Below are 25,341 nucleotides of genomic sequence, written 5' to 3'. Positions count from 1 at the left end.
TTAATTAATTGATTGAACAAAATTCTCCTTTTATTTGGTAAATTAATTCCATTAATATTGTTAGAGTAAAATTTCAGTTGACGTTCCAATTTACATACATTCCTGTCCGTGTTCATCGTCTGCTTCTTTCTTCTTATTCCTTTCTCTGTTGGTAGTTACTTCTTCTTCCGTTATTATTTCTTCCTCTGTTACGTTTTTTTCTTCTTCCTCGTCTTCTCCTCCCACATCCGACATATCCGAGGCAGGCCTAGTTTTGGTTGTCCTGGAGTTAAGAGCCAATGGAGAGAGATGCCTTGCTCTTTTTGGTTTTTTCCTTTTTGTTGATGGAGGAGTTGTATCTGGGGAGTGTTTTACTTTGCCTTGTATATGTTTTCTATAAAAGTCTTTTGCTTTGTCTTCAGATGTAAGCCAATATCTTTCTCCTTCCAGTGTTACCATGATGCCTTCGTTTCTTTCCCACCTGAATCTAATCTTTTGCCTTTTCAATTCCTCCGTTAGGAAGAAATATTTTTTCCTTCTAGTTAAGGTTAGTTGAGGGAATTCTTTTAATACTATAATCCTTCTTTCTTTGTAGTTCAATGGGTTACGATTGTTTCTCAGCAATACTTCATCGCGTATTTTTTTCCTCACAAAATGCACAATCACGTCCCTCGTGGCCTTGTTTCTTCTTGAAAAGTTCGTTTGTATTCTGTAGACCTTGTCTAGCTCGTATTCGATGAATTCTTCGGATTGGGATAGCAACTTGGCTAGTAGTTTGATAATGATTTGTCTAATGTCTTCATTGGTTTCCTCTTGAATGTTACGGAATCTTAATTGAAACTCTTTTTCATGTTGTTCCGTTTTTTCCTGTAGTTTCTCCATTTTTTCATTTTTGGCTTCTAGTCTTTCTAATTTATTTTGTAGTTGCGTTTGAGTCTTGGTTAGCTTTTGATTTTCCAATTTCAGATCATTAATATCCTTAAGGGATTTAATCATTTCTTTTTTCAGCTGTCCAATATCTTCTTTAATTTCTTTTTTCATGTCCATCATTTCCTGATAGAGTTCTCTTTGTTGTAAATTTTGTTGGTCCAGTTTCATCTGTGATTGTTGTTGGTGTTCTTCTTGTCTTTCTGCTAATTTCTGAATCTCTCGAAGGATATCTTTGAGATTGACCTCCTCGGTTTGAGACGGTCTTCTCACCAATCCTCTGCTGTCTTTTATGTCCTTGTCGAATTTGGTCTTGGGAACCGCCATGGTGATGGTTGCGTTATTTTAGATGAACAGTTCGTCCTTTGGATATTTAAAGGAAGAAAAAAGAAAGAGAAAAAAAAAAAAAGGAAGTAAGGGATGTAAAAAGAAAATAGAAATGTAACAGAGAGATAGTGAGGACAAGCCAGAAGAGGCTGGAAGAAAGAAGAAGAAAAAAAAAAAAAGAGGGGGGGAAAAGAAAGGGCTAACTTGGGTCCTTTAAGTCGCTGTTAGCACAGTCTGCTTGCCGCCAGGTTTCCAGATAGCATCTGCAAGCGCCTCCTGCTGTCCTTCGTCTTCCTATCTTCTTGATTGGGCTTTATCTTCTCCTCTTTCTTCCTTAGCGGGATTTAGAAAGTGGCGGACCAATCGCGCTTCCTGGGCAGCTGAGGTTTTCCCTTCTCAGGGCAAGATATGAAGTTCCTTTTCCGGTTTATTACCGCCACTCTCCGCCCCTTTTGATCCCGCGAGAATTCCGCTGTTACCTCACTGGCACACAGATAAGGACACAGATGAGGAGGAGGGTAAGGTAGTCAAAACAATTTAAGTCAAGGTCATAGGAGTTTAATTGTTTTGTGGCGACACCTTTCTGGTTTATGTCAATGTCCTTCTAAGCAGACTCTCCTCCGCGTTCGAGTCTTAACACATGGCTAAATATATTATATAGGTTTGGAGCGTCTTTCTCTGAGAGTTCCACGCTTCTTCTCCATATTCACCATCAGATCACCCGTTTGGCTAGGCAGTCAGCGCGACAGTTCAGCCCTTCTTAAGGCAAATAAGAGAATAAATTTTTGTAACTTGTAGCTTTGTTGTTTGGCTATGTAAACACGGGTAGCGGCTCTTTGGAGACCGTCGTGTCCCCACAGGATTCCGAGGGGATAGCCGGGTTGGAGGGGTGAGGGTGGATTTGCCCCTCTCCCTAAGGTGAATCGGGGAGCAGCACCTCAGTGCGCGCCGCTGCCGGGCGTCTTAGAGGTGTCTCCTTGAGGGAGACGCCCCGTTTGGCACCATCGGCCGGTCGCGCTCCGAGGTTTGTGCTCCCTCGCTCCTTCGTCTCCTTCGTCGCTCTTAAATTAGCATTTGTTGGATTGTTGCTTTAAGTTGTCTTGCAAATTATATTTAACTGTTTATCTACTTATCGTGCTGGCAGGAAGGGGAGTTTGTTTGAAACTTACGTTTCCTTGCCTTTCCTTGCCTTCGGTTTCTTCTTTGTCTTCTCAAATAGTTAAAAGAGCTAGGTCGGCAGTTTGTGCCGGCTTGCCGCCCGCTGCCGTCCCCGCGGTTCGCGCTCCCCAACAACAACCCGGACCCGTTCCCCCCCGACAGGATTCGGGGGGTCGGCTCAACGGGGTGCTGGGGCCTTGCGTCCCTTCTTGTATCAATCCACAAGAAGAGGGGAGCCGATGCTCTACCCAACCGCTGGAACGTTGATCTATCGAGAGCTCTCAATAGACCCGTCCTGCCGCCATGTCAGCCCACCGGAAGTCCCAGTATTTATTTATTTATTTCCAACATTTATATCCCGCCCTTCTCACCCGAAGGGACTCAGGGCAGCTTACAACAAATGGCAACAATTCAGTGCCTACACATACCGTGTTTTCCCGAAAATAAGACAGTGTCTTATATTTTTTACTCCCAAAGATGCGCTAGGTCTTATTTTCAGGGGATGTCTTATTTTTCCATGAAGAAGAATTCACATTTATTGTTGAACAAAAAAGTGAACATTTATTCTATACTGTACAGTAGTTGTCATCACAAACCAACATAACCAAACCAGACAAACTGTGACTCCTGTCAAGAATTTCTTGTTACTACCATTATTTCCATATACAACTGGTATGTACATTTACCAATCCTGCATGCTATGGTGTTTTGTTTGGCGGGCACCGGGCATGCTTCCAAACAAATACTTTGCTAGGTCTTACTTTCGGGGGGAGACCTTATATTTAGCAATTCAGTAAAACCTCTACTAGGTCTAATTTTTTGGGGATGTCTTATTTTCGGGAAAACAGGGTAGTTAAAATCATAACTGTACATAAAATCAATTAAAAACTATTAAATACAATATAAAAATTTAAAACATATGGTTAGATCCATTCATCAAAGAAACCTCATGCTTTAGCCATAAATCGGTCCATGTCGTCTTTGCCATTTATTCATTAAAATAAAGTAGTATTTTGACCATCTTCCGACCTGGGGGTCCTATTTTCCGATGGTATACCGACATTTCTCTGGTATAGAATAGTAGTGAGGGAACACTGTATTCAGTGCAGACAAGACATGCACATTGCTTGTAAAATGAGAAACAAATGGAATTAGGCTTTCAGAGAATAAAATCTTTCCAATATTAATGTTAAGCTTGTCAAATGTTCAGATTTAATTTTCATTCCTTCTCACAGGACACATTCCAGAATTACCACAGGACATTCCTATGCATCTCTTCATTCAATAAAACATCCCAATTTACATGTCTAAGTATAGCATGCGTGTATGAGTATCTGACAGCATACATGCAGCACTTGATTGCAGGCAACCTTATTTTTCTTTCCAAAGCACATCTTTTTTCTCATTTTTGCTTTCGTTCACTGGGAACCAGGACATCAAATTATTTACAGAGCACTTACCAAGATGAATACTCAGAATATATCAAACAATAGCAAAATAAAGATTTATCAACATTTGTAGGGGAGAAGAGTGCTTTGCTGAATTGCTAATGAATTAAGTATTCCCTAAGCAAGAACAGCACCACATAAATAATGCTGTTGTAGTAACAAATGTGTTTCATAATATGGATTTTCAGACAGAGAAGACTTCGGAAAGGTTTATTTTTATCTTGTCTCTAGATTTGTACTACTCTTTGTGTTATCTTCTGCTATTTTAAAATATTTAAATTGAATGAACCATGCCTGGCAATCCCCTTTTGCTTTAAAATCATGGTACAAGAGAAAGGTCTGGCAGAAATCTTGTATGTTCAGTCCATTGTAAATGTCTCTTGAATAAACTTCGGTATAACTGCTGTCAGTACTGAAAAAGATAGCATAACCAACCACTGAGATCCAGGTCTAAGACATATATAATATATCAATCGGTTACAGGACTCGTTTGAAGAAAAGGGTAAATGTATGGGAACCACCAACACTATAGAAGCCTGACCATGTTTAAAGAATTCCTTTCAGATTCTTGCTGTATCTCAAACTATCCATACACACTTCCATCTCATATGTGCATACATACACACAATTATTGCTTGCAGCTTCTTCTAATCAATGATTAATTAGACAGTTATCTCAATCTCTCACAGCAAACGACACTTAACCAAAGGGTTAAGAAATCTGCCTAGCTTGATTCTGAAAAAGATGAAACCATGATTTTAACTTGAATATGGGTAAAGGACAGACGGAATTCTATTATTATTATTATTATTATTATTATTATTATTATTATTATTATTATTATATTTATACCCCTATTTATCTCCACAAGCGGCTACTTTATGAGGCAGGCGGTCATTAAGTATTTATAAAGAGATACGGTAAATATTCAAAAACATTTAACCTACTGATGCCTCAGTTAATGTAATTTTATTGGTATCTACTTTTATTTTGAAAATTACCTGGAGCTGTTACATTTCCCACCTTTGGCTTATACTCGTGTCAATAAGGTTTCCCAGTTTTTTGTGGTAAAATTAGGTGCCTTGGCTTATATTCCAGTCAGTTTATACTTAAGTATATTTGGTAGTTAATAAATAGTTTTTAATTAGTACAAACACCATGGACAAACACTGATGCTCAGATTAACATATTTTTACCTAACAGGCTGCCACAGTGAAAATTACAAATATTTTGTATATTAAAAATAAACTAGTTAAATTCCATTTTAGTGCACATTTGTTCCATTTTTTCCTGATTTAATTTTTTTATCTATCTATCTATCTATTTATAAATGTTATGTGCATAATTAGGACTGAGTTAACAACAAAACGACTGGGCCAAATGCCAACAAATTTGGCCACAATACACCAACACATCCAAGGTATGTCCTTCATTCAACCCCCCCCCCCCCCCCGGACTGGCCTTTATCTATATTTCGCTTTTCCCCCTTCCTTTTCGGCCGGAATGGTATGCTCCCCTTTTTTCCCTTCACTCTCTGCACTTGCCCTGAGGGGGATGACTGTGTTTACAGCTGACGGGAGAGCCTAGCACGTGGAGAAGAGCAGGTAGAGAAAGAGCCAGATGACAGCGCTGTTCTTCTTGAAGGGGCTTCCCTCCCTCCTCGCGCACACAGGAACACATAGACCTCCAATTATAAAGCGGGGGGAGGGGCAAGGATGAGGAAGAGCCATTCTTCCCCTGGCTGCCAGTCAGAAGGGTAGGCCCTGCCACCTTTAGGCCCCACCCCCTTCGTGTCATAGCAATCCCTTCAGTTACAATGGCGCCCAGAAGACAGGCAGGGTTCACTTAGGCCTCTTCCACACTGCCTATAAAATACAGATGTTCTGATTTGAACTGGATTATATGGCAGTGCATAGGAGCCCCGGCAGCGAAGTGCGTTCAAACCCCGGGAGCGGCGTGAGTGGCCGCTGTTAGCTCCAGCTCCTGCCAACCTAGCAGTTCGAAAACATGCCAATGTGAGTAGATCAATAGGTACCGCTCCGGTGGGAAGGTAACGGCGCTCCATGCAGTCATGCCGGCCACATGACCTTGGAGGTGTCTACGGACAACGCCAGCTCTTCGGCTTAGAAATGGAGATGAGCACCAACCCCCAGAGTCGGTCACGACTGGACTTAACGTCAGGGGAAACCTTTACCTTATATGGCAGTGTAGACTCAAGGCCCTTCCACACAACTATATAACCCAGAATGCCAAGGCACATAATCCACAGTATCTTGAGTCCACGCTGCCACATAATCCAGTTCAGTGTGGATTTTATACAGTTGTGTAAAGGGGGCCTCATATAATCCAGTTCTAATCAGATAATATAAGATTATAAATATCATATATAATAATGACTGTGGTATAATAATACAGAACAATATAATTTCTAAAATCCGGACAGTAAATAAAGAGCAACACTCTGAAAATGGAAATTCTAGAAAGGAAACAATTAGAGCAATCTAATATCTCCCAACCAAGGATTCCCCCAGAGAGGAAGCATCCAGGCTTTGAAGCTGCAAGGCCATTAAATACTAATCAAGGTGACTAATTGCAGCATTCATACTTGCTGCACCAAGACTATTATTGCTATTAAAGGATCTAGTCAGGGGATTTTTTTTTCTGCTGACAGAAAGCCTTTCTTTATTATGTTGACTTAGAGAGTGAGACTTTGGGTTACTTTAAGATGTTACTTTAAAAGTAGTTTCTGAGTGACTTTCTTTTATGTATTTTCTCAGCCTTTCCTTCCCAAAAGGCTTTAGTAATATTACTCCTAAAAACTGACTTCTAAAACCTAAACTGGACTCTGAAATCCTGACTAAACTGCATTTTAAACCCTCCCAAAACCTAACTGCTCTCTCTGAGCTCCTCGATACCAGCCTATCACATTAGCTGTCCCAGCTAACTGAAATGGAATGTTCAGTTAGCCTCCAACTGCCATTCTTGGCTCTGCCCCGCCCTCAAGCCTCAGTACCTGCTTATTTGCATCTGGCCAATCCAGCCACTCCTATGCAAATAGCTACTAGTCGGCTCCTCCCCTCAGCTCTACTGCACAATGAGAGCCACAAAATGGCTGCCTAACTTGCTGGTTTTCTCCAAAAATGGCTGCTCTCACACTAACCCTTCGAAGTAGGCCACATATCAACTATCCCAGATAAGTCAGATCCGTTACACTATTCAACCTGGCCAACCTAGGATTCCGCAAGGTAGAAAACGGCCAGGATGCAAGCAGCAAGGCTATTCAGTGCTATTCAACCTGGCCAACCAAGATCTCCCTTAGATAGCAAACCCCCACGCTTTGAAACCACTAGGCTACTCCATCCCATTCAACCTGGCCTAGCAAGGATGCCCTATGTAGAAAGAGGCCAGGCTTTTAAGCTGCAAGACTATTCAGTGCAATTCAAGCTGGTCAAACAAGGATTTCCTACAAAGAAAGTAGCCAGGCTTCAAAGCAGCTCTTTGATTGAGGGTGCTACTTCAGCTCATCAAACAAGGATCCCCCTGGATATAACACAGCCAGGCATTGAAGTTGCAAGGCTATTCAGTGCAATTCAACCAGACCAACAAAGGTAGAGGGCAGCCAGGCTTTAAAGCAGCTATACTACTATGTACTATTGAAGCTGACCAGCCAAAGATTCCCCTAGGTAGCAAGCAGCCAGGCTTTGAAGTAGTGAGGCTATTCATTGCAATTCTAGCAGCCCAAAAAAAACATTCCCCTAGAATGCAAGTACCCAGCCTTCCAAGCAACAGGCTTATTCTATTGTATTCCAGCTCATCAAACAAGGATTCCCTTAGAAGAACGTGGCCAGGCTTTGAGGCTGCAAGGCTATTCACTCCTATTCCACCTGGCCAACAAAGGATTCCCATAAGCCACAGCAATGCATGGCCAGGCACAGCTAGTTATATATATAGGTTGACAGTTAAACACGTTTGTTGATGTTGACCACAAGCCCACCGACCTACACATGCTTTGACTCTGTGTGTGTGTGTGTGTCAGTTAAACACATTTTCCTTTGTTTCTGTTAGTTTATTGGTTGCTATGGAGATTAGAACTCTGAGAGGAGGCCTCACATACAGGTCCGACAGTAATGCAGGCTCCCATAGTGGTGTTTTGAATGATTAGGACTCTAAGTCCCAGAGGTCTCTGCTGTCTCAGCCAATGAGCATGAATACTGAGAAATGAAGTTCATCCAACCAAGGAGACCAGAGTGCGGGAAACACTAAGGTAAAGGTAAAGGTTTTCCCTTGACATTAAGTCCAGTTGTGTCCGACTCTGGGGGTTAGTGCTCATCTCCATTTCTAAGTCGAAGAGCCAGCATTGTCCATAGATACCTCCAAGGTCATGTGGCCAGCATGACTGCATGGAGCACCATTACCTTCCCGCCAGAGCAGTACCTATTGATCTACTCACATTTGCATGTTTTCGAACTGCTAGGTTGGCAGAAGCTGAGGCTAACAGCAGGTGTTCACTCCACTCCCCGGATTCAAACCTGCGACCTTTCGGTCTTCAAGTTCAGCAGCTCAGCGCTTTAACATGCTGTCACCGGGGAAACACTATCCTATCTTAAACTAGATAGAAATACAGATTAAAAGCCTGGGTTACTAGTTGGTGCAGGTCCACCTCCTGTTGGCTGAAGTCAGCCAAAGAGAAGGAGGAAAAGTACAGATAATCAGGCTCTAGGGGCGGGCGCTGCTGCTACCTCTATGCTACCTCCTTCACCCTCCTCTAGGCCTTCCAGGCTTCTAATCTGGTTGCCACCAGAACCACACTGAAGAGCCCCGTGCCCAGAGCAATAATGTCATTCTGACCAGGTCCAGCTGGTAGAGCCTAGACCCTTGCCTGCCCACGGAAAGAACAATGACAATGCCAGGGTGCCTCCACTAGGTATCTGGTCACACTGAACTGAGTGAAAGAGGGCTCCAATCATGAAGAAAGCTAGTCTTTCATAAAACTCTTTTGTAGATTACTGTGTTGTAAAACCATGAGGTTTTTTTAAAATTTAGCAAGAGAAAGCCCATCTTTAACAAAGAGATAGTAACAACTTCCCCTTCTTAGTCTAGTAGAAATATAGGACAACAGCTTCACATCCATGCCTTGAAGGACTTTGTTCATCACCTTAGAATGCATTAGTTGCTAGTTTGCACGTCTCTCTAAGTCAAAGCATTATGCATAATAAGCACTCATTTCCTGTTCATTGGTCTCACTATATCATCTCTCCTCCTGTATCAATTAGTCTGTGGTTTGAGTTTGTTCATCCTCCATTTTGTACTATGCATCATCTCACTACTGAGCAAATCTACTGTTGCAATGCCCTTTCCCAGAAAATTGCTAATAGTACCCCTCCCCAATAACTGAGCTAAAATCCCTTTCAGTTCACCCAAAGTAATGCACCAATAACAACCATGAGTCTATTAAAAGGTTTAGCCTCTCTGCCCAACTCGCATGACAGAGCAAATCTGCAATGTAAAAGATAATTAAACACTACTATATTTTATTATAAAACTTTCCGTTTAACTACATCTTTCTTTCATCCCCTTGTTTGAAAGTGTTACCTCTGGAATTAGCTGCAAAAAACCTATGTCTGACAAATAAAAACTGCTCCAGTAACATTCCTATTATATTGTAAATTGGTATTTAAGCCCGTAATGGCTAACTGGACACATTTATGTTTGTGCATCTGCTTAAAGTTGAGAGTTCTCAAAAAACCATGAACTGCAAGATCAAACTATGAAACAGTTTGTCAGTTATCAGTGTGCAAGGCTGTAGCCAAAGGGGGGAAGGTTAAGGGTCCAACCCCTCCCTCCCAAAATTTTCTATTTTTTAAAAAACCTGGTTTACTCATGAATTTTAACTAGTTAACCAAATCCCCATGAATATCCACTGAAATTTATCTGTCTTGAGTGTCCAGTGAATTTTATTGATGGGTCCTGATTTCTAAACTATTTTGCATATGGAACTACTCTTCATTATTTGCTAAAAAAAGTTTCAAACCCTCCCCTGATTTTTTTTTCTGGCTTTGGCCCTATCAGTATGCATTCACTTTCCTATGTGTCCCTTTATTGCTGCAATTACACTGACGAATAAATAAATAGCCAATTTCTCAGATTATGCCTATTTCCTATACCATTTCCTATTTTGAAAATACTTACATCAGGGACATTAATTCATCGTACTACAGGAATGTTCTAACAAGACACAAGTTGTAATACTGAAAACAAAGATAAGAAAGAGATTTGGAGCGCTAGTACAATTCAAATCTGCTGCTGTTGCTTTCCTGGTGAATTACGGTACATTTTAGAGCAACCTTAGAAAAACTATGTATGCTACCTGGCTTTTCAAAAAATGTTCCACACATTGAATCTTCTACACAGTTCTCCCTTTTCCCTGTAGCTTTATGAAATTTATGGGATCACAGGTGACTTGAAGGTGCATAGACACACATAGGGACACACGATGTTGTGGCTACCAATCTTTACACAACCTCCCTTGTGGGGGCAATATATTCTGCTAGGTCAGGGTATACAATTGTTGTTGGACTGCAAAACCCAGCTTTTCCACCATAGTCCCTGCTGGCTAAGGTTGATGAATGCTGCCGTTGAAAAACATCTGAAAAGTTGCCATTTTTCTACCTCCGCTCCAGAAATGTAAAGGTCCTAGGCTGATTTAACAGAGGCCTGCACAGATCACACTAAAATGTAGAAAATATGCAAGTATCTGATAAAATACAGGACAGGACAGACATTAAGGTAACTAAAAGTAACTTCTTAAAGCATCTCATTGGCAGAACCACCACCCTGCAATATAATGATGCTCCACTTCAAATGGGGCAGTTTTGTCTGTATAGATTTGCACTGTTTACACAGAAAGATTATTCTTTGTGGCAGGTATCTCATACTTGGAATTTGTTGCATTTCAAAAAGCAGGCTGAAAAAAAAATGCTATTTTTCTACCTCCGCTCCAGAAATGTAAAGGTCCTAAGCTGGTTTAACAGCTGCACAGATCACACTAAAATGTAGAAAATATGCAAGTATCTGATAACATACAGGACAGGACATGCATTAAGGTAAATAAAGGAAACTCCTTAAAGCATCTCATTGACAGAACTACTGCCCTGCAATATAAGCAACTAGCAGAAGGATGCAATTCTGCCCTCTTCTGGAAAAGAAGTAGGAAAAGAACACCCAGCTAATACAAACATTCTCCAAAATGCTTGGAACCAGAAACATTCGGATTTTTTTTTTTCACATTTTGGAATATCTCTGAAATGAGAACAATCCAATTCTCATGTCTCTCTCCAGCTTTATGTCTGGTCTCCAGTCTCGCATTTCACTCACCCTTACTTATGTTGTGTATAATACACAAGACCAGAAAGAGACTGTGTGAACTGGAAGGGAATCCAAGTGTTATGCTCAGCATGGATCCATGCTTTCCACAGTTTCATAGATCCTCACATCTCATTCGCTACTTGCATTGCATATGGGATGTGAGCCTGGAGAGAAATTGAGGATCTGAGAGACTGAGGATAGAAGGTATTTGATATTGGGAAGGATACAGTACTATACAGGAGGTCTTCAGGGAGGCTGCAACAAGCCTTCTTCTGCCTTGAAAAAGCACAAATTGGAGTGCCACATCTGGTAACAACAGGTTTTGGATTTCCAGGTTGTTTATTCAGCTTGTACAATAAGTATTACTGCTACAATGTGACTGGGTATACTACACAAGAGCAATTCATTTTCTTCAGTTCTGTATGGACACCATAATTTCTCAGACAGCTACCAACAAGACCTAATGTTGCCTATATACCTACCTAGCTGGATACGCAGAGACACTAAGCCATTTCAGCATCTCTGTGTTCTCTTTGCAGACGCAACAGGTTTGATCAAGATTGTCAACCATCCCTTACTCAAAAGAGCTGCTGTTTATTATTTGGCATGACAGTCCAAACAAACTAAAATAGGCATTTTTTTCTTAGCAACACTGCAGCTGCACAGCAATCTACAAAACAAGGCACTACCACTTCAGAAAGGATGCCCTACTCTTTGTACGCTTTACATCCTTCTCCAGCAGCCTCAAAGGGGTCACGGCATCTTCAACCCCAGCTGCAGCCTCAAGATATTCAGAGTCACTTCCCTACTATTGGTATGTACATTAAAGGGGCTTAAACTACCCAAGGCAAGGAAACTGCTCATTTTCCAAAACCTTTTGTGATGAACTCCACAGCAAACAAGAAGTTCTTGACCTCATCAGAATAATAAAGAGAGACTTTGGACTTTCTACCAGAATGTGTCAGAAATAGGACACCTTTATAACAAACCAGTAGCACAAACTGGGAAAGGATGTTACACACTACTTTAATTGTTGCTAATAATTGCCACGGTTTGGCTCTGTTATTGCTTGAACTTATAGCAAAGGTGACAAGTAGCCTAGCCAGTCTTCATTCTACTACCGTATGTCATCACCCTCCTGAATACTGGAACCGAAAAGACAGCTGGGTGCCCACCCACCCCATATATACCCATATCCACTTTTTAATAAAAGTGACAGGGTTTTTCAGTGGCTGCATGATTCAAACAAATGTCATTCCCCAAGTTACAAACAAAAGCTGAGCTGATCCGAAGCATTTTGCTGCAAGAGGCAGAGAAAATCTTCCCTGCTTCTATCCCCAAGACTTCCTCAACTCAAGGCAAAAATCTTTCTACTGGAATCAAGTAAATTTGCAGACAATTCAAGATAGTTTCTGCGAAGTAATTTCTTCCCTTGAACAACATAAGTATCAACTGACAGGCAAATACAGTAAACCAAAACTCAATCAACCAGAATTCTCAACCAACTGGCAAAAATACTTTAAATTTAAAAATAACATACATTTATATTACAATAACACTGTGTTGAATTAAGCTGCCCTTGATTTGCCATCACAGGCTTTTAATGACTGTGACGACTCATGGGCCATGTAGTCCTGTTCCTAACACTGTTGTGACAGATGAAGAGGAAAACTTCGGTTTCCCACCGTTTCAGCCAGAATTGGAGCTTTTTCAGCCAGAATTGGAGCCCTTGCACCTGCAAGAGACTTGCCTTCCAGAAGTCTGCCAAACAAGCCTTGAGCCGAAATCTCCCCCATTTTCTCGCCGCGATTTTTATAAACAACAGAAAAGCGCTCAGGAGGCTTCTCGCAGGAGTGCTAGGATCGCTGCCAGGCATTCAGATGATTAAGCCTGCTTCCCATGGGAAACTTTAGGGAGTCATGCATCTGGACACAGAGAATGGCTTTCGGTTCTGGTTCCCCAGAGAATTGCTCTCTGGCGGGAAAACGAGACCCTATTTAGGTGTTTTGCCCACGTTAGAATCTTGCGGAGTCAATTCGTCAGCTACGGGAGTAGGTTGTGTGTGGACTACGCTACTCCCGCTTCCAAGCCCTCGTTCCCGTTTCCAGCCTTGCTTTGCTTCCCAGGACCTTGTCTTGCTCCACGGACATTGCCTTGCTTCCCGGACCTCGCCACGAATTTACCACGGATCCTGTTCTTGCTCCTCGTTTCTTGTTGCCTTGAATTAAGCCTAGTGTTCCAAGAATCAAGTTTACTTCCCAGCCTTGCTTAAGTTTCGTGGACTAAAGGACCTTGTCATCTCCCCTCACTTTGCTTGGCAAAGTGAGTGTTTCGGTTATTGGATTACAACTTTGGACCTTAATATTTCATATTGGACATTGTTTCTTTGGACTAATTTTGACCTTTCCTGAAAGGTCTACTTTTGGACTATTTTCTACACTTGTTTTTATTAACTTTATATACTCCTACAATAAAGATATTAGATAGATTCTGGCCTCTGTGTATGGTTATTGGTGCTCTGCAGCCTGGGTCTTGACAATGACTGTGTTTCAATATTAATAGCGAGTCAATACAGAGGTTATGGTATAGCATATATGGGGGATGGTATTGGTAGCAACTCTAAACCAACCAGAAACTATATCATGTCATCATCATCATCATTAATATACCATTTTTTTCCTCTTAAGGAACTCAAGCAGGAACTCAAGCAGTGAACAGTCGTAAACACAATGCAGAAAATAAATTGAAACCTAAAACCTACAAATACTATATTAAAATAGAGTGAAAGTTAGTCATATGTGTGTGTGTGTATGTATAATTAAAAGCATAAAAACTCAGTTAAAATACATAGAAGACAACACATTAGTTAGGCCTGTTTAATAGTAACTCTTAAGCAACCAGAAACTACATCATCATCATCATTATTATACCACTTTTCCCCTCTAAAATGAATTCAACAGGGAACAGTAGTAGACACAATACAGAAAACCATTTGAAACCTAAAGACTATATGTCGTTGAAGGCTTTCATGGACGGAATCACTGGGTTGCTGTGAGTTTTTGGGGCTGCATAGCCATGTTCCAGAAGCATTCTTTCCTGACGTTTCACCTGCACCTATGGCAGGCATCCTCAGAGATTGTGAGGTCTGCTGGAAACTAGTCAAGTGGGTTAATATATCTGTGGAATGTCCAGAGTAGGAAAAAGAACTCTTGTCTGTTTGAAGCAGGTTTGAATGTTTCAACTGGCCACTTTGATTAGCAGTGAATAGCCTTGCAGCTTCAAGGTCCAGCTGCTTACTGCCTTTGTTGGGAGATGTTAGCTGGCCCTGACTGATTCATGTCTGGAAATTTCTCTGCTTTCTGAATGTTGTTCCTTATTTACTTGATGAAGCAACCTCGACACAGAATATTATGTAAGAACACTGAAATACCACTTTTAACAACTACCAGGTCAGACTACACAGAAAAGCCATTGAAATCCACAAGCATGTGGATCATTTCAACAGAAAGGAGAAAACCATGAAAATGAACACAATCTGGCTACCAGAAACAGAGGAACTTCAGATATGAATCAACTAGGGCAGCTAACCCCTCCCAACAAAGGATTCCCCCAGGCAGGAGCCAGACCTTGAAGCTGAAAGACTATTCAATGGTACTCAAGGTAGCAAATTGAAACATTCACACCTGCCTCCAACTGAGTTCTTTCTCCCACCCTGGACATTCCACAGATATATATAAAGGGCCACAGCCAAAAGAAAATTCAGGGTGGGGTTGAAACTTTTTTAGCTAATCATGAAGAGTAGTTCCATAATGCAAAATAATTTAGAAATCCGGCTCCATCGATAAACTTCAGTGGACACTCATGGGGGTTACCTAGTTAAAAATCATAAGTAAACCATGTTTTTTTTATTTTAAAAAAACCCAGAAAACTGAACCCCTAACCCCCCCCCCCCCCCTCCCTTGGCTACCACTTGACTACTAGTTACCAACAGACTCCACAACCTCTGAGGATGCCTGCCACAGATGTCGGTGAAGCGTCAGGAAATAATGTTTCTGGAACATGGCCATACAGCCCGGAAAATTCATAACAACCTTAAAGACTATAAATATTAAATAGAATGAAACCTGGTGCTATCTAAAATATATATATTTAAAAGCATGAAAACAGAGTTAAAGTACTTAGAACATCACACGTTATAGTTAGACCTATTTCTAATAGTGTTTCCCAAGCAGCCAGAAGCTACATTTCTCCAGTTAACTGAGAGCGTGTCTCAGGATCTACACCCCAATACACAATTGATGGGTTTCTCTCTTCCGGCGTAAGCTGAGGGCGCCTGTGACTTTAAGACAGGCACGGGCAAACTCCGGCCCTCCAGGTGCTTTGGACTACAACTCCCACAATTCCTAACAGCCTACCGGCTGTTAGGAATTGTGGGAGTTGTAGTCCAAAGCACCTGGAGGGCCGGAGTTTGCCCATGCCTGCTTTAAGAACTTGCCCCGCAACTCCTCCCGGCTTCAGCTCTCCGCCTATTCGAAGCCCTTTTCCCCCCGTACGAAAGATTCAGCTCTTCCCGGGGTTCGTGGAGACGGAGCTTCCCCGCACCTTGGTGGCCGGAGCCCCGCGCTGCGTGGGCCGCCCGGCGCCACCGCGCATTCTCCTCCTCGCTCTGCGACGCCGGGAAGTAGAGTCAGCGCCGAAGCCAAGCCAGAGGACCTTTCGCCGCCTGCCGCCTCCCCAGTGGACAGTGCCTCTCGAGCATCCTCTGGGCGGCCGCTCCGGAGCCCGGGAAAGAAGCGGCGGGGCGCTCCGGGTCTCCTTCGCCTCCTTTACCCATGTCGGGACGGGAGCGCCCGGAGCCCCGCGCTGCCTTCTTATATAGAGCAATTGCGGAGGGAGCGACGGGGCTGTTTCTCAGCCGGCCTCCTTCCTCCTGGAAGGGCTTCCCTGGTGTCGGGGACTGAGCCAAGCCCACCCTCTCCTCCAATCAGCGAGGAAAGGAAGCCCACAGAAGCCCCTCCCCACTTTCAGTGCGCCTGGCCGAGGAAAGTCTCCCAGGGCTGTACTGTCGCTCTCAAGGCAGACCGTGTCTCAGAAACAGAAGAGGCGTCGTCCAAGGCTTTGATGGCCAGAATCAATGGGTTGCTGTGAGTCTTCCGGGCTGTATGGCCATGTTCCAGAAGCATTCTCTCCTAACGTTTCGCCAGAGGTTATGGAAACTCGGCGAGTGAGGTTTATATATCTGTGGAAGGTCCAGGGTGGGAGAAAGAACTCTTGTTTGCTGGAGGAAAGTGCGAACGTTGCAATTGTTTATTTATTTACAGTATTTATATTCCGCCCTTCTCACCCCAGAGGGGACTGAGGGCAAATCACAATGCACATATCCATGTGCACAAACATTCCACGTACGACATATGGACAGACGCTGAGGCAATGTAACGTTTTCCAGCTTCCAGCATCATGAGGGTATGCTCGATTCCGGCCCCAGGGGGAGCTTCCGTTTTATCATCCACTTGTGACACCGAGTCCTTGATGGAGTACTTCCTCCTTCCTTCCTGCATGCTGCTGGAAGTCTTTATGGTGTCGTAAATTAGTTACATTAGCCTCCTCGCATAAAGCGGTACCTAAATTTTCTACTCGACAGATTTGTTTATTTACAGCATTTATATTCTGCCCTTCTCACCCCGAAGGGGACTCAGGGCGGATCACATTACACATATAGGCAAACATCAATTACTTACCAGCTGTGCCACAGCCCGGCCCTTTTTAATCACCTTGATTAGCATTTAATGGCCATTCAGCTTGAAAGTCTGGCTGCTTCCTGCCTGGGGGAATCCTTTCTTGGAAGGGGTTATCTGGCCCTGATGATGATGATAATAATAATAATAATAATAATAATAATAATAATAATTTTATTTTTATACCCCGCCACCATCTCCCCAGAGGAACTCGGGGCAGCTCACAGATATAAAACAAGCATACAGTGGTATCAAATACAAAAAACACACAAATAAAATTAAAAGGCATAAAATAAAATCACAATCATTATAAAACACATAATAAAACAGCAATAAAATCATACATTGGACTGGGCAAAGTGCACTGAGTAAAACTTGTAAACATGAAGGAAGTTAAGGTGCTATAAGATCATGGGAAGAACTTTAAACTGGGGTGAACCCTGTGGCTATGTCGAGGAGTTAACCAACAGGTACAACTGGTCAGAAGTAACCGCTAGTATAAGGGTTTAGCGTACAGTGGGCGGTATTTATTCAAAAGCCTGTGTGAAGAGCCAGGTTTTCAGGCTCTTCCTGAACACTTCCAAGGTGGCAGCTTGCCTAATTTCCCTGGGGAGCGCGTTCCAGGGCCAGGGGTCCATGGAGAAGGCCCTCTCCCTCGTCCCCACCAACTTGTGATGGAGGTGGAAGCGAGAGGAGGGCCTCCCCTGACGAACGAAGAGATTGTGCAGGTTCATAGGGGGAGATGCGGTCAGAAAGGTAAGTGGGTCCCAAACCGTTCAGGGCTTTGTAGGTCAACACCTGCACCTTGAATTGGGTCCGGAAAATAAACGGCAGCCAGTGGAGCTCCTTAAATAGGGGGGTAGACCACTCCCTGTAATTCGCTCCTGTTAGGAACCTGGCTGCCGCCCGCTGAACTAGTTGGAATTTCTGGGCCGTTTTCAAAGGCAGCCCCACGTAGAGTGCGTTGCAATAATCCAACCTAGAGGTAACTAAGGCATAGACCACTGTAGCCAGATCAGACTTCACGAGGTATGGTCGCAGCTGGCGCACAAGTTTTAGTTGTGCAAAGGCCCTCCCGGCCACCGCCGACACCTGAGCATCAAGCGTCAACGCTGAGTCCAGGAGGACCCCCAAGCTGCAGACCTGCGCCTTCAGGGGGAGTGCGACCCCGTCGAGCACAGGTTGCCACCCAATACCCCGATCAGACATGCGACTGACCTGGAGGACCTCTGTCTTGTCGGGATTAAGCTTCAGTTTATTCATCCTCATCCAGCCCATCACAGCGGCCAAGCACTGGTTCAGTATCCGAGGGGCTTCCTTGGATTTCAGTGGAAAAGAATAGTAGAGTCGGGTGTCATCTGCTTAGAGATGGCACCGAACTCCAAAACTCCGGATGACCTCTCCCAGCGGTTTCAGGTAGATGTTGAAAAGCATGGGGGAAAGAATAGAACCTTGCAGGACCCCACAGATCAAAGGCCAGGGGTCTGAGCAGGTATCCCCCAGCTTCACCAACTGGGAACACCCCTCTAGAAAGGACTGGAGCCACTGCAAAGCAGTACCCCCAAGGCCCATCCCGGAGAGCCGTCCCAGAAGGATACCATGGTCGATGGTATCGAAAGCCGCTGAGATGGTATCGAAAGTCACACTCCACCTATCCAGTTCCCTGCGGAGGTCATCCACCAAGGCAACCAAAGCCGTCTCGGTACTGTGCCCAGGTCTAAAGCCGGATTGTGATGGATCCAGAAAATCAGTGTCATCCAAGAACCCCTGGAGCTGAGAAGCAACCGCCCGCTCCAGGACCTTGCCCAAAAAAGGAAGATTCAAGATTGGTCTGTAGTTATTTAGGATGGTTGAGCCTGTTTTAGGGCAGATGGAAATTTGCCCTGAACCAATGATGCATTGATTATACTCACAAACCAATCTCACAATCCTCCTCTGGCCGATATTATAAGCCAAGAAGGGCAAGGATCCATGACACAAGTGGTCGCCCTCACAGCTCCAAGGATCTTGTCCACGTCATCCAGGTGAACAGGCTGATACGAATCCCACAAATACGGACAGACAGGTGCCTCGGTTACCTCGTTTGGCATTGCATTTAAGCTGGCGTCCAAGGCGAATCTGAGCGACTTTATCTGCAAAATGGTGCGTGAACTCGCTGCACTGACTTGCCGGGTCTTCGGGTACCCCTCCCCCTCGGGAGGGTAGAGGAGCTCCCCGATGACCCAGAACAACTCCAATGGTCTATTTGTTGCAGATGCTATGCGGGCAGTCGAGAAAGCCTTCCTGGCTGCCTGCAAAGCCTACTAAAGCTGCTCTCTACATAGTTCCACAACCATTTTTAGCCACATAAGCTGAATTCACACCAGGGATATATCGCAGTTCAGGTGTCCATTATAGTGTTTATTTATATAGGGAACAACCCCTTCCTCCTCCTTCCTTCAGATGCAGCAAGATTGCCCAAATTTGAAATTACACCCCCACAAACCATGCCCTATCTAACAGTGCAGATACCTTGTTCCACTCTTTACCGCCTCCTTGTTCTTGTTTTTCATTATTTAAAAGCTCCTCAGCATCATTGTAAAGGACAAAACTCTCCTATATTGAAACCATGTTTAATAAATGAAAGGAAATTTCTTATAGGGCACTTAAAATAAAGCAGTAAACTAGACTAACTGAATATTGTTGATAACTGGGGTTCTTTTAGCCTGCAACCTTGGCATAGAGCCTGTTAAAAGATGTTGATAAAATGCAAACAAATTATGATCCTTTGTCTACTTCATAATGGCAGGCATATTGGACTGAAAACTGATATCTTTAAAATATTTCTTAAGTTAATATGAAATATTCATACATATTTCAGATCCCTCAAACCAAAATTGAAAATTCTTGTATACTTAGCCCCTATCCCAGTGTAATTTTGCAGCTGTGAAAATGTTGAGCATGTCTTAATATCTGTGGAGAGGGCAATTTAGGAGAAATACATTGTTGTTATGGGAGAGGGTTCAAGCCAACATTCTTAATTATGTAATTTTTATGAAGTTCTGTAGAATATAAACAACAAATCTATCTAGTTATTCATTTTTCTGTACTGATAGCCAGTTTTCCTTGGCAACTGCATTCAGTGCTTAATATTTTAAAACTTTTGAATCCAGTTTATATATTTTCTCAATCATCTCAATACAAAAGGTACTATTTCACAAACATGAAATGTTGTTCATTTAGACTCATTCACTTTATTATGTTACTAAAACAATGTAATTAATCTGTTAAAAATACCAGTTAATTAAGCTTTTCAAGAAATGTATATTTATAACAAATGTACTGTAAATAGAATAAAATATGCACTGTATTTCCTGTACGGATGTTTTACATTTTTTTTTGCAAATCCTGGAAGAGATTAAGGCAACTGCTTATTAATATCTGATGGTTACTGCTGGTTTAAGTAGCATGACAATTTATGCCCACTAACTAACAGCAGAATGCTCATAGACAACTGTCAAAGGTATTGCAACATTCTGGGTGAATCAGACCCTCCCAAAAGTGGGAGAGAAAGAGAAAAAATATTTAATAAAGGGGACCATAGCAGAAGAATATATTTTGACTGTGAAATGGAAGGATTGGTACTGAACATTGGACTCATTGCCACTGCCAGTTTACATATTCCTGCAGTGAAATGTGCATGACTAAAGCTATAGATTTTTTAATATCCAATACCTGTTGAATTAATAAATTGACTATTATTAAAACTAACCCTAAATATACTAAATAGCTACTCAGAGAGTCTAATTTGTGTAACTATAAAACTGGAAATCTATCATCTTGGCATAGCTTTCTTTGAACTTGGGGCAACAAGATAAAGTATTAGTCCCAAATAGATTTCATCCTTGCATTTTCCTTCATTAATTTAGGAAAGTAGTATGCCATCAGGATGGAGCCAAATATCAGAACCAGAAAGCTAACCAATGTTTTACCAACATTGATCTCAGACTTTGGGAGGGCACCATGCACATACACACTGACAGTTGTGTTTAGGTTACAGTAGCTGTAGAGAGGATCCACAACGACGATTTTGAAGACATAAATGCCACTGTACTGTGGAAATATTACTCTGTTATTCTCGTTCATGTTTAGAACTTGATACTTAGAGGCAGCGGATGGTAATGAATGATTTCCTTTGTGTGTCTTACAACTGTGATAATTATATCTGCTCCAGGCATCAGTTGGGTGGATGTCGGGATCCACTTGTATCTGAGTGGTCCAGTTCTGAGCTGCTGACAGACAATTTGCCTCTACTTCATTCAAGAGATAATCATAATTATGCATTCCATTAATTTCGATGAGTACAAAATCAGCAGGTACATATTCCACAAATGCATCATTTTCCCACAGCTCAAGACTTGGAATCCATGGACTGTCGTAATATAGGAGCAGAGGACATTCCCATTCCTCATATTTATAAGGAACAGGATGGTCCTCCTGTTTTATATCTTTTCTGCCAAGAAAAAATGGATCATATAAATTCTTATCAATTAAATAAGTAAAATTTTGCATTAGGCGTGGCTTAAAGAGGTCCTTGCAGCATGCTGTTGTACTCTTAACAACTCTGATGTGTTTCTTAGGTGGACAGTCCACAGCAATAAGAGCGGTCTGTGGGTTCATGTCAACACAGAATATGCCTTTGTTGTAAACATCCACAGTGACAGTAGATACCTTGCCTGTGAGATAGTCATCATAAAAGTTTTCATGGGACATTCCCGAGAACCTTTGTTCAAGCAGTTTTATATGTAAGATATATTTAGGATTTCCATCATAGGTATAGCCTTCTTGCACAATGTGTGCCCGGAAGGCCAGCACATGTGGGTTGCCCACAGTTACATAAGGATGTGCCCCAGTGCCTGGCTTGGGGACAAATGTGACATTAAAATAAAGCTGGTCTTTTACATCAATATAAAACATACGATCATGAAACTCTCCATCCAGGATCTCTATTGGGCAAGGCTGCATCGGTGGCTGCAAATCCATGAGCCTGGCTTGTATATTGATGGTACATTTATGGAAGTTATAATAATCAGATAAGTCACTGGGAACAGGATGTATGATGCTAAGCGTCCCGATGTGGTCAAACATCATGACTTCACAAGGGTCAGCTAGCGTGGAGACGTTCTTTTCTCCAAGAAGTACCATCTGACTGGAAACCATGTCTAAGCTTCCATAGAAAAGCCGATTCTTGGTGATGGCTGCAACTTCAGAACTGGTGGCAGCCACAAAACATACACCTTCGTCATGCGTAGGGAAACTGGTGTTAGGATAATCATGTGTGGGAAGTACAGTGACAATTTCTGTTGTCATCCCATTGTTGGATGAGCTCATAAAGTGGTCATGGGACCAAAGTATGATAAAACCTCTTAGCCCGGGAGGAAGTATGCTTAGGATTTTGTCGTCATCGTGTAGATTTAAAACAAATGGTGTTCCTGTTTGATTAGCCACGTATTCTACATCTCCATATGTGAAATAAGTCAAAGTTGCATTATCTTCAGTCCTATTAACAAGCATTCCAATTTCTGACGTGGAAGCAAAATAGTACACACGAAGCAGTGTGCCATCATAACGTGGCTTACTTTCTATAGACTTAAATGTAAATCCACCATCTTGGGAGTAGAATATCTGCCTGGTGTTGGCCAAATCGCCTGTGTCATAGGCCAGGACCATTTGACTGATATCAGAGCAGATAAGATCTTTTGGAGCAAAGCAACAATCGTAGTTTGAGAGCTCAGTAACTGGATCTTTAATTCCTTTTGCTGTTTTCCATAAATTCAGCTGGTAAATGAAGTGAAGATAAACTATCCCATTTACCACTATCAGGAGTCTGTCTGTTTGGACAAAGACAGCAGAACTAACCAGGGCTGGCGGAGTTGTTAAGGTTGATGGGATAAGTACTGGCTGTCGGCTGCTTTCAAAACGGTCAAAACTGAGAAAAACATTTTCCCCAAGGTATAAAGTTGGGGGAATCCCTGTTTTAAATCTCTTTCCACATGGGTGTTGTATTAAGATTGGATCCCTGTAGACATAACGAAGGTTCACACCACTTGGAGGTCTTGTTCGTACATCTAGCACATCAAAAGAGGCAGCTGAATGAACTATCCTCTCAGTGCTGCAGGGCCAGGCACTGACCTCCACATTGACTGGGAGCAGCCAGAGGTTCACAAATATGGCCAAGTAGGTACCAGACTTCCACAAGAATGTGGTCATCTTTTCCCTCTTCTCGATTTCATCAATTATAGCCTGTGGCATCAGAGCTTGTCTTAAAGAAGTCAGTTATATCAGGTTTTGTTAGGCCCTGCCATTCAGCAGTCCTGGTTCCGAGAGGCAGTTGGCCCACTCGGGGGATGGGTGACAGAAAAGGGTAATTTCCTGCTCACATTCTGCTTCAGAAAAGGCCTCTCCTTGGTGTAAATATGGGCAAGAGAGAATATGAAGGAAAGTCCTGGAGGACATTAGGATGTAATTTTAATAATCCACAAATATTATTTGACCTCTAAGAAGCCCAAACATGGTAGCAATGTTCTCCACATCCCCTACAACTAATTTAGGGACATTTTTGTGCAATATTGCTGCTCTAACAGTTTCGGAACTAGATTCTAGGGTTCATTTTGGACTACTTAATATTTCGCAGTGGGAGGCCTGGTCATTCAGGACTTTTCTGAATCATGTTATCTCACTGGGCTCTATCGTACAATAGTCTTGATCCTCAGGTTTGCCTGATCCTGAATGACCAGGAAGACAGCATTCGACCATATCTCCTATGTCATCCGTTGGGAGCCCCTCCCCCCAAGGACTAACTGCCATTCTGAGGCCAGAGTGAAGAAGGGGGGCCAGGAAGACACCATTCCACTATGTCTCCTGGGTCAATATAACAATATAATAATATATAATACTAATATTATGCTATACCAATAATATAATATATTGTATATACTGTACATATAATATTGATAATAATATTATAATATAATACAACATAACAATAATACATTTTTATAATTGTATATTATATATTACATGTAATATTACTAATAATATTGCAGTATAGTGGTATCGTACAACATAGAAATATATAATGTTTATATTGTGCTATGCTAATAATATAATATATTGTATGTCCATATAACTTGTAAATCGCCCTGTGTCCCCTTTCGGGTGAGAAGGGCAGGATATAAATCCCACAAATAAATAAATAAATAAATAAATAAAATGCTTTCAGAATAGGCTCAGCCTATTCAATACTGAGATAGAATTTATACCAGTTGCTTTACTTGCCTAACTTTTGAGACCCAATGTCAGTTTTAAATTTGCTATTACTGTTTCTGATCCCATGCTTGGAAAACCAGACAGATACTGTATATTCAATTTGTTTACTTCTTTCTGTGTGCTGGTTTCCTTTCAACAACTGTTTCTTTCTGCATGCCATCTTGTAATTCTGTAACAAAGACAATGAAATTTCTTTAAATTAAAAACAAAGCCATATACAGGATAGTCTCACTTATCCAACATAAACGGACTGGCAGAACGTTGGATAAGCAAATATGTTGAATAATAAGGAGGGATTAAGGAAAAGCCTATTAAACATCAAATGAGGTTATGATTTTACAAATTAAGCACCAAAACATCATGTTTAACAACAGATTTGACAAAAAAAGTAGTTCAATACACAGTAATGCTACGTAGTAATTACTGTATTTACGAATTTAGTACCAAAACATCGCAATGTATTGAAAACATTGACTACAAAAAAATAGACTACTAAAAGGCCGACTGCGTTGGATAATCCAGAACGTTGGATAAGCGAATGTTGGATAAGTGAGACTACCGTACTTAAAATCTCCAAAGGTAATCATTTTTATCAGTTTTTTACATTTGTTCTGCTTTCCTTCTCTGTAGCCAGGTGACCATCGAAATACAGTAGTTGAAAAGTAATGTGATACTTTTTACATTTTAACTGCTTTACTTTTCTGCAATTTCTTGCCTTTTACATTTATATTTTACCTATTCTTGTACTGTTCTTAGCATACACATTCTCTCTTAACACATCTTGAAATTGCGTACATGTCCGGTTAATGTTCAGCATCACCTTGAAAATCAGGCTTCACATGCTCTCACTCTTCATAGAATCATAGAATAATAGAGCTGGAAGAGACCTCATGAGCCATCCAGTCCAACCCCCTGCCAAGAAGAAGGAAAATCACATTCAAAACACCCCCGACAGATGGCCATCCAGCCTCTGCTTAAAAGCCTCCAAAGAAGGAGCCTCCACCACACTCTGGCAGAGAGTTCCACTGCCGAACAGCTCTCACAGTGAGGAAGCTCTTCCTAATGTTCCCGTTGGCTTTCTTTGCTGCCACATC

At 42.0% G+C, this 25,341-nt stretch overlaps 2 protein-coding genes across 3 annotated transcripts in view; both read right to left on the bottom strand.

Moving 5' to 3' along the window:
• Positions 1-17,059, bottom strand: part of LOC100564656 (opsin-5) — a 71,883-nt gene extending 54,824 nt beyond the window's left edge. Inside the window, exon 1 of one of the 2 annotated variants that reach the window (XM_062980419.1) lies at positions 15,807-17,059. In XM_062980419.1, the coding sequence (XP_062836489.1) occupies positions 15,807-15,857 (51 nt within the window). In that variant the 5' untranslated portion in view covers positions 15,858-17,059. The remainder of the gene's footprint in view (positions 1-15,806) is intronic. The other variant, XM_003223528.4, reaches the window with a different exon arrangement.
• A 3,075-nt stretch (positions 17,060-20,134) lies between these two features.
• Positions 20,135-23,757, bottom strand: LOC107983099 (cation channel sperm-associated auxiliary subunit delta-like). Its single transcript, XM_016995133.2, has one exon. The coding sequence runs from the start codon at positions 23,228-23,230 to the stop codon at positions 20,801-20,803; it is 2,430 nt and encodes an 809-aa protein (XP_016850622.1). The 5' UTR covers positions 23,231-23,757; the 3' UTR covers positions 20,135-20,800.
• Between the last annotated feature and the right edge of the window lie 1,584 nt (positions 23,758-25,341).

Source organism: Anolis carolinensis, chromosome 4 (genome assembly GCF_035594765.1).
Source record: "Anolis carolinensis isolate JA03-04 chromosome 4, rAnoCar3.1.pri, whole genome shotgun sequence".
Taxonomy (NCBI): Eukaryota; Metazoa; Chordata; class Lepidosauria; order Squamata; family Dactyloidae; genus Anolis; species Anolis carolinensis.
The sequence above is the reverse complement of the archived record's forward strand: the minus strand, read 5'-3'. Positions and strand labels throughout refer to the sequence as shown.